The sequence below is a fragment of the Vigna unguiculata genome, chromosome 9, assembly GCF_037176805.1.
Source record: "Vigna unguiculata cultivar grain cowpea cultivar isolate G323 ecotype 2 chromosome 9, ASM3717680v1, whole genome shotgun sequence".
In the NCBI taxonomy this organism is placed as follows: Eukaryota; Viridiplantae; Streptophyta; class Magnoliopsida; order Fabales; family Fabaceae; genus Vigna; species Vigna unguiculata.
In genome coordinates this window covers 46,811,042-46,820,896 of record NC_140800.1, presented here as the reverse complement: position 1 = coordinate 46,820,896, position 9,855 = coordinate 46,811,042, and the positions used below count along the sequence as shown (strand labels likewise).

At 28.5% G+C, this 9,855-nt stretch overlaps 1 protein-coding gene across 1 annotated transcript; it reads left to right on the top strand.

Moving 5' to 3' along the window:
• Window positions 1-5,790: 5,790 nt before the first annotated feature.
• Window positions 5,791-8,671, top strand: LOC114162613 (G2/mitotic-specific cyclin-2-like). Its single transcript, XM_028046557.2, has 11 exons — window positions 5,791-5,926; window positions 6,043-6,101; window positions 6,211-6,313; window positions 6,411-6,459; window positions 6,563-6,715; window positions 6,798-6,920; window positions 7,166-7,255; window positions 7,348-7,569; window positions 7,658-7,756; window positions 7,838-8,016; window positions 8,120-8,671. The coding sequence occupies exons 2-11, from the start codon at window positions 6,056-6,058 to the stop codon at window positions 8,256-8,258; spliced, it is 1,203 nt and encodes a 400-aa protein (XP_027902358.1). The 5' UTR covers window positions 5,791-5,926; window positions 6,043-6,055; the 3' UTR covers window positions 8,259-8,671.
• Window positions 8,672-9,855: the final 1,184 nt, after the last annotated feature.

The window sequence follows — 9,855 nt, the reverse complement described above, 5'->3', positions numbered from 1 at the left end:
AATTTGAGGTTGCCATCGAGGATGATTCAACTCAGTCGTTGGAAAAACAAAGCTATTTTGATTCATTTGTTTGATTATTTTTGGGAAAGGAATCAATGGTACGTAGCACGAAGGAAGCAAATTGCTTTTTGATAATTTAGGACTACTGCATATATACTGCATATATAGGTGTAAGATGTATGTTCTAAGTTTTTCTTTTTAATACAACTCTCCCTTCTTTTCCTTTTCTTTCTACTTTTATATACTTTTCTATATTTTTTTTTATCTTTTCACCACCAAATTATACCGTAAATGATGAATAATAAATAAGATAGACTAAATATTTATTTTGAGTCAGTTTATTTTATTTATTTAAATATTTAAATTTCTTTCTTTTAGCTTTTGTATACATTACATCTGGGAATGGGGATAAGATTAGAGTTGAATGAAGGTATCTCCATTGATATATTAATACAAATATATAGGAATGTACTTTTGTTTATAATCAAACTTTATCGAGAGAAAATTGTGATTTTTAAACTTTTTAGAGTTATGGAAAATTCTTCAGACAACATAAATCAAAATTAAGAGAAGTTAAATGAAGTTTGGTTTGAGTTAAAAATAATATATGGAAGATGAAAAATAATGTGAATTGAACAATAGATTAAATATACAACAATGAGTTTATAAATGTCATTATTTTAACAATGACAAAAAAGTTAGGTGTGACAATGCAGAACGAGACATGCGAGTTGGGATGTTGAGCCCATCACACAACTCCGATCCTTAGCCTGCACACAATTAAGGTCGAGCGGGACGGGCTGGTTCGATGATCTATTTACAAAAATCAAAGAAATTGAAATTATGAGGCAATGTAGTGGTGGTATGGTAAAAAAGTCATTTCGCAAAACACAACTCCCACCCTTCAACGATTTTGAAGAGATTTATTCAAAGAATTTGACAATTAAATTTGGTTATGATATCGTATTTCACATGAACAAACTTTCACTAAAAGAATAAAACTAGGTTATGTTCATTACAAACTTTTTGTGGTGTCATTTTCAATGCTTAATAATGGGAATGAGTCTTAGTTTTTGTCTCTATAGTTCTTTGAACATTTATAAACGTTAATTCAATACTTATTATGATCTGTCTTTTTTAGTTTTCTTACAAAATATAATAATCTATTTTGTTTTAATTTTATTTGAAATTAAAATTATATTGGTTAAAGTCTGGATTTGATTCCTCTATTTTTATTTATCTCAATTTGATCCATATTTTGAAAATTTGATGCAATGATGCAATCAAGTCCTTTCCGTTAATAATGTAATAACAACGTTAAAGAGGTATCACGTGTGTGTCACGTATAATATCAAAATTTATTCTTATTTATTTTAAATAACTCTTATAATCAAGGATAAAATGGTTATTATTCAATTTTATATCTAGTAATTTCTTTTAATCTATTAAATTCATAACATCACTAACTAATTTTGATAAACTTTCATTTCAAATTCTTTCATTTATCACCATATTTCTCTTAATAAAAATAAAATCATTTTCACTTCTCTTTCCTCTTAAATATACTCTCCTAAATTTATCTTAAAAACAAAATCTCCTAAAAAATTATAGACATGTTAGGTTACATTAAGAAAAATAATTTTATATTTTTAAATATTTTAATTTTAAATTTAATATTGATTACTTCTTTGATTTATTTATTGTAGCACTATTATTATTATTATTATTATTATTATTATTATTATGCGTCTGTTTTTTACACGGTATTTTATATATGTTACTAGAAATTTTCATACTCAAAAGTCATACAAGTAGTGAATTTTGTTAATTATAATTTTATAAATAAATAAATTTTGTATATATTAAAAAAATATTCGTGGGATTACTTATATAAAATAATAACATGTTCTTTTGATAAAACTTTGTTTTAGTTGAAGAAAGTTTGATTTTCCCCTCTTTTAAAATTATTTTATTTTGATTTTTATTGTTAAATTTGTTGTTCTTTATGAGTGGAAAAACCTAACCACTATATTTATTTATGAAATTAAAAGTTTAAATAATTTTAAAAATAAAATTTATTAGATAGTATATTTATTGGTTGAAGAAACCTAACCAAGGCAAAATTATTACAAGAAGGAAGTGATATATGAATGGATCAAATGCAAAATTAAAAGGGGTCCACAATTGATACTCATAATCTGGGTTACATCAAATGGACATTAATTTAATAACTGTATTCTTATTTTGTACCAAGTAAGAAGAAAAGTCTGTCTAGATTATCTTGTTATGCTTTCTTTTTGTGTCACTCAAATTAAACTCCCTTCTAATTGACCTCACCAATATTTTAATTAAACATATGAAGGGACTTTACAATAATTCATATATCTATATATCATATATAATCAATTGAATTAAACTTTTTTTGTTACCAACTATTTTAATTAATTTATTTTAGGATATATTTCTCTTTTTCTTTAGCATTTGGGAGCTTTTTAAATATTACTTTCTCATACTTACTTTTAACGAATCATTGGTAAGTGGAACAATTAGATAGATCTCAATCACTTATCACTCGGATACACAATCTTAGATGTTCATTACTGGAAAAGTTTGTTTAAGTTGATAAGATTGATTGTGTCGCCATTAACAAATATTTTTAGTTTTTTTTTTTAATTTATGAAATCAGGATATCTTTGCACTTATTTTTAGTTTTTTTCATTTATTTAATTTATAAAACCAGGAATATAGTTTTTTCATTTATTTAAACTTGTAAACTTCCTGGATTTGGTGTGGAAACTCTGGTCAAAAACATGGTTCGAAGGTAATCGCGAAATTAAAACTTTAACAATTTGATTAGTGCCATAAAAGGATCATGATTCGCAGATAAAATAAGCATTAATTGTAATCGTCATCTTCCATGATGGCTCCGCGGCCCAGACACTAGCCCGCCCAAAACAATGTGAAAGGCTAACATTTTATCACTCGATAATCTTCATAAAAGAATTTCACCCAAATCACAATTTTATATCTTAATGAAAGTCATATTGCATCAATGTCTTTTACGTTTACTTAATGGAACTTATCATACTTATCTATTTTGTACATAAATTACTCTTGATCCTTAAATATACCTTAATTATCGTAAAAGAAATAAAAAATAATACAAAAGTTGAGATGAAAAAAAATAAAAAAGTGAAATTATTTCCAATCTATCATAGGATACGACAGAAGATAAATTATATTTATTTCTTCAAAATCAATAAAAAAAAACTTGCAGTCTCCAAATTTTTAAACATATAAAAGTTTTGTTCATTAATAATATAGAGTATTTAAAATTTGTATTAATGCACATATTTTTAAGATTAACTAGCGTACACAAGCGCGACAACGTCTGTGTGTACGTATTTTTTTAATATAATATATGTGATGTTATATTAGTAGGTGGTGATAATGTAATGTTATTAAGTTAATATATAAAATATATAAATAAAATTATATTTATTAAAAATAAAGTGAAATATATTAGAAAAGATAGGAGAATAAACAGTTGATAAATAGAGAAAAAGAAAAGAGCAGAGATAGACAATTTTATAAAAAAATTATAAAAGTAACGATCAATTTTCAAAAATTTAATAAATAATTATATTTTAAAAGATAAAATTGGTATTTTGAAATGTGGACACAAAAGAGATAATTTTTTTTATATATTGTTATAGATGCTTAATTAGTAATTTGTCACTAATTATATTTAAGTATTTTATTCATTTTGATCCTTATATTTTGTTTAGACTCAATTGAAAATTTTTTTTAAAGACAAATTAAATTGCTATTTTTGTAAAAAAGATGCAATGTGACATCTTTTCATAAATTGAGATTAAGTGATACGTGTCAAAAACATGTGTTATGAAAGATGTTATAATCACATGACAAGTCAAAAATACAAAGATTCTAAGTATAATATGACTTAGATCTTGACACATGATCGATTTATATTTTGACTTGTAACACTTAACGATAACAATTTAACGAAATGAATCATATTAAGTTTCTTTTAAAAAATAAAAATTTAATAAAAAAAAAATGTGAAGAACAAATCAAATCAAAGACTTGAATATAAATACCATTTTTTTTACGAGAACATAAGGTTATAAAATTATAACATAGAGAAACATGATTACTAGAGTGTTTCTATTTTGGTTTCATATTCTAGCTACGGGAAAAGAACTCACATATGTATTTTTTAAAATTATTTAATTTTAAAAATAGTCAATGCGATATAGTTTTCCATCTACTACAGAGCATAAAAAAATATTTACTTGTATTTCGTCATCCAATGGAAGAATGGAAGAATAAAACATATGCTCATTAATTTTTGTTAATTTGAGAACATCCTTTTATGAAAATTTAACATAGAGAAATGTGATTGCAAGAGTGTTTTTATACTGCAAGAGTGTTATTATACGTTTCGTCATTCAATAGAAAAATAAAACATATACTCATTAGTTTTTATCTTCAAATAAAAAATTAAAAAAATTGCACATGTGTTACTCCTCAACTACTCACATGGTCATTTAATTGAGATCTTATTGCTTATAGAATGTTGACAAATATTTAGAACTAAAACAAAAACAAAAATATTATAAGGCAGCAAAATAAGAAAAATAAATGTAACTATGACAAAAACTAAACTTGCATATCTATAAGGATCGAAATAAAAAACAAAAACATGTAGAACTAATTGTTTTAGTTTGTAATGAATTTTTAATTCTAATAATATATTTTTGAATAAATTATGATCATTAAAAAATAGAAGTTATTAAACACTTATCTTTTGTGAATAATAATTAAATTTATTTAATTAATATTAATTACAAAAGTTATCTTTACAATTAAATTTAATTGAATGAAATATGGTTGACATTTTCAAATTAATTTTTGTAAAATGTATTCATGAGATGAACTGAATATATTTTTTCTAAAATGAGTAAATAATAATGTTATGATATTCAACATATATACATTTTTATTCTTTAAAACTAATATAAATTCCATATATTTTAAGAAAATGTTTTGGGGTTAAGTATTTAATTATTAATTACGGTAATATTTTTATTGACTACCTGTTTGACTATTTGTTCTTTTTAACATATAGATATCATTGAATTTTATTCACAAGAAATATTTTTCTTAAGAGTATTATTCAAAAATGATATTAGGTTTTTTAATATTTTATCTTTTATAATTAATGTTTAAAATTCGCAGTTAATATTATATAGAAACTATCTGTAAACAGTTAGTGGAAAAAGTACCCAAAAAGAAAGTTGACCGAAAATTTGTCTTTTTTAACTGTTATTTGTATCCTTAATTTGTAAAAAAGAATTTGACAGCAAAGATTACTCTAGAAAAGGATAACTTAATGGAGAAAATTATAAGTTTTAAAAATGTATATTTTTTAACATTATCACACATATTTATTATGGTTAAAATTTTTTATCTATAACAATATATAACAAAAAAAAAATAAATTTGACATAATATTTTTAGTTCCCTCATTTTTTTATGAAACGAGACAATTAATCTTAAACAAATTTATTTATAAATTTGTAATCGAAAAAGAGAGTTAAAAGTAAAAAAATAAGTATGAAATAGCTTGTATTTTATTGTTAAACCTTTAATTTTGAAGTAGCAGTAGATTTTAAGAAAAAGGGTGAAAGTTAACCTTAATGTTTTTAATTTTTCAAATTTCAATAGTAAAGTAGCCGTTATTAAGAAGGGCAACGGCTAGGAGCAGTGACACGGCGACATCACCGTCTGAAATTCGCTTTTCATCATTTCTTTTTATTCTGCGTGTTGGCTCTGCTGTCGCCTCCCATTTTCAGATTTCATTTTCTTTTTCTTCGGATTCATACAAGCGTGAGTGAGCAGCGTAAGGATCTTCCCAGATATCTTGATTTTCGTTTATGTTCTTTCAACGGATCTTGCTTTTCTTCATCTTCTTCCGAATTTTCTGATTAATGTTTATGGCACTGCACGCACACACAGCATAGCAAAGCCAATGGACGCCTCAAAGGAAAACCGCCTGCCCTCTTCAGATCTTCAAGGTTGGTTCCTTATCCATTCTTTTCATTTTAATAATAATAATACTTGGATACGAGGACGAGATTGAGGTTTCGTTGTTTTTAATGTTTCTCCTTTCCTTGAATCACAAAGGGTATCCAAGAATGGAGGAGAATCTGAAGCCCCTCCATCACCGGTTGCCTCTCCGTAGCATCAATCAGAATCTTATGCCTAACAGAAGCCCTGTTCATTCCCGGTACACTTTGAAACCAATCTCTCTCTCTTTGTCTGTCTTTAAGTGTGACAACACTTCAATATACGTTCATCTTTTTTGAATTTCTTTGATGATGCAGCAAGAGCAAAGGACACGCAGTTCTGCATCACCAACCCCCTCATCCTCATGTACTCTTCCCTCTCCATAAACCACATGTGGATCATTTTTTTTTTCTTTTTTCTTTTTAATCTGTTTACTCACTTGACTTTCCTATCTATCCTGTTATGTCAGGCAACTAAGAAACACAACATGTTGGCTCCCAACCCGAGTTACAACTTAGACTGTGAAATCATAGCTATCGACGATGATGAGGATGCCGGTGACAACGCAGTTCCAGATTTCGTCAAGCATACTGAAGCCATGCTCGACGAAATAGACAGGATAGTAAGTCTTTGAACGTTTTCATCTCATTGTCTGCGTTTTTGGGCAGAATATCATAAATGGCGTGTGCTCCACTGTATCTCAGGAGGAAGTTGAAATGGAAGATGTGCAGGAACCTGTTTTAGACATCGATGCCTGCGACAGGACAGATCCACTTGCAGTTGTTGAGTACATCGATGATATCTACAGCCTCTACAAGAAAATCGAGGTAACATTCAAAATCTCTCTGCTGGTTGGCTCTTGTAATGAACAGCTGTTCTTTAAAATTACAAATTAAGTAGAATTTTTCTTGTTGGTTTTGGACATTCATCGGATCTCCCCAAATAATTAAAAGAAAACCTCCCTTGTCGGTTGGAAAATGTTAGAAAAGGGCTCTGATTTCTTGACTACTTGATTGGAAAATCTGGTGCAAGGACTTATATATATGATGTTGACCCATCAGTTCTTTCGCAGGATTCGAGCTGTGTCTCTCCAAATTACATGACTAATCAATTTGACATTAATGAGAGGATGAGAGCCATTCTTGTTGACTGGCTTATTGAGGTACATTATTTACATTTCCATGTTGATGTCCTTTTCAAGGGTTGAAGTTAAGCTTCTCAAAACTTAGTCAAGCTTTTTACGGTTTCTAACAGGTTCACTACAAATTTGAGCTTTTGGAGGAGACATTGTTCCTTACTGTCAATCTCATCGACAGGTTCCTGGAGCGTCAGGCAATGATCAGAAAGAAACTTCAGTTAGTTGGCGTAACAGCTATGCTAATAGCTTGTAAGTACGAGGAGGTCTCAGTCCCTACCGTTGAGGATTTTATTCTGATAACAGACAAGGCATATACAAGGGATGAAGTTTTAGCTATGGTAACTCAGTTTATGCTTCATCGTTCTTTTTCTTTTTTGCTTCCCTTTAATTTTGGGAAATGCATCTAATCAAAACATACGTCACTAGGAGAAATTGATGATGAACAGTCTGCAATTCAACTTGTCTGTGCCTACTCCATACATGTTCATGAGAAGATTTCTAAAGGCAGCTCATTCTGATAAAAAGGTGAGTAATGCAGCATTGTTTTACGATGATTTATAATACTAAAGCAACTTAACGAATATGAGATCTGTGAAACTGTGTCAGCTGGAGCTCTCGTCCTTCTTCTTGGTTGAACTTTGCTTGGTGGAATACAAAATGCTGAAGTTTTCACCATCTTTGCTAGCTGCTGCAGCCATTTACACAGCTCAATGTAGCATGTACCAGTTTAAGCAATGGACTAAGACCAGCGAGTGGTATACTGATTACTCAGAAGAGCAGCTTCTGTAAGTTATTTTTGGCAGATGTCCTTATTGTTGTCAGTGTCTGTCAGTTGATTTTGCTGAATTTGTGAAGTGTATAGTAAATGTTCCTTGTGTGTGATGTCAGAGAATGCTCGAGGCTGATGGTTACTTTCCATCGAAAAGCCGGATCAGGAAAACTCACTGGTGTATATAGAAAGTACAGTACATGGAGGTATGGCTGCGCCGCAAAAATAGAGCCTGCTCTGTTTTTACTGGATAATTAACGGGGGAACGGGAACGCGCATGAGCTTCTGGCTTCTGGGTACGAACTTTTCTTTTGGCTTTTTTCTGAGTTTTTTAGAAGTTTGTTTTGAGAGCTTCGCAAAAGAGCTGGCAACATAAGTTGTGGTGGATGTAAACTCTAAGGGAGGACCTTCTCCTTTCAGAGAGTTACCCTTACCTTTCAGAGAAGGTTGTATAAAATGGTTGTATAGAAACAGCCCTGTTTCTGCTGGATAATTAAGGTTGTAGTTTTGGTTGTTTTGAGAGTTTACTTGTAGAATGGTAGTAGAATCCAACTACCAGTACCGGTTTTTCTTTCGGGTGTTGTTGACAATCACTAAAAGTTACGTTGAGTATAATGTGTGGTCTTTACAGAATGGATATTCAAGGTATTAAAATGAGTAGGTTAAGATTATTGCATAAGGCCTTCGAAGTACATTTACTTTTCCTCAATATATGGTCACAGTTTTTCAGATTAAATTTCCGATTCCTAAATGGTCATAGAGGTCTTCAATTGGTTCTTTTAAGGGTCTGTTTGTGGTTAGGGTGAAAGGAAAAAATGTGAGCACTTGCAGAAGTGAATAGCCACAAAATTATCATCAATAGATTCTTGAATGATAGAAGTTTTATGTCTGGTTTTTCAAAATGATCCTCAAATTATGGTCATGGATTTTATGATCCCCTTAAATTAGTGCCTTTATGAAATAGGTTAGTAAAATTATGGTCATTGATAGATACGGCCTTAAATAATTGTTGAGGGTGTGATAAGTTAAGGAATTTTCAATTCCAATCATAGATTCTTAAATTTCTTAACAATTTATATAATAAAATGAAAACGAATAAATGAAAAGAAAATAAAAAGACTGTAATTTTTCAATAAAAAAAACCATTTGATCTTTTATAATGTTATTCATCAAGTTTAAATGTTTAAATACGTTTTTTGTTACTTAATTTTAAGTGAAAATTGAAATTAGTTGAAACTTTACTAATTTAGTTCCTCAACTTCAGAGAATTATGTGAATTGTTTGTCTTTTTAATCAAATTTTGTTTGTCTTTTTAACCAAATTTTGTTAAATTTATTTGACGTTTCATATATGTTCATGGTCTTTGAAGCAAAAATGTCTCAAACGGTGTAAACAATTCAAATGCTATATGAAAATATGTTTATGTTTAATGCGTTAAATAAACTTAACAAAATGTGGAACTAAATCTACACAGTTGGAGGACTAAATTCATCTAAAGTTTCAAAAATATGTATGCGTTGCATGATGATATTAGGAGAAAAAAATATTTTGTATTTAAAAAATAAAAATAACTCTGTACCAATCTCAATATAAAAAAAAAACTTTTGAATTGCATAACTTATAAATTATTTGATTTCTGAATTGCGAAATCCGAAAACTTTTTTCTATAACATTTAGATTGTACAATGTAAAATCTAATTTTAAGACAAAACAGTCATTTTCATATTTATAAGGTGTAGAAGTAAAATGTGGAGGTGTAAAAAGAAATCTCCTTTATTTTTTGTTGCTAACAACACTCTCTAACGACAAGTCAAAACCCACATTTAAAATACATTATTAGAAATATTAAGAAATA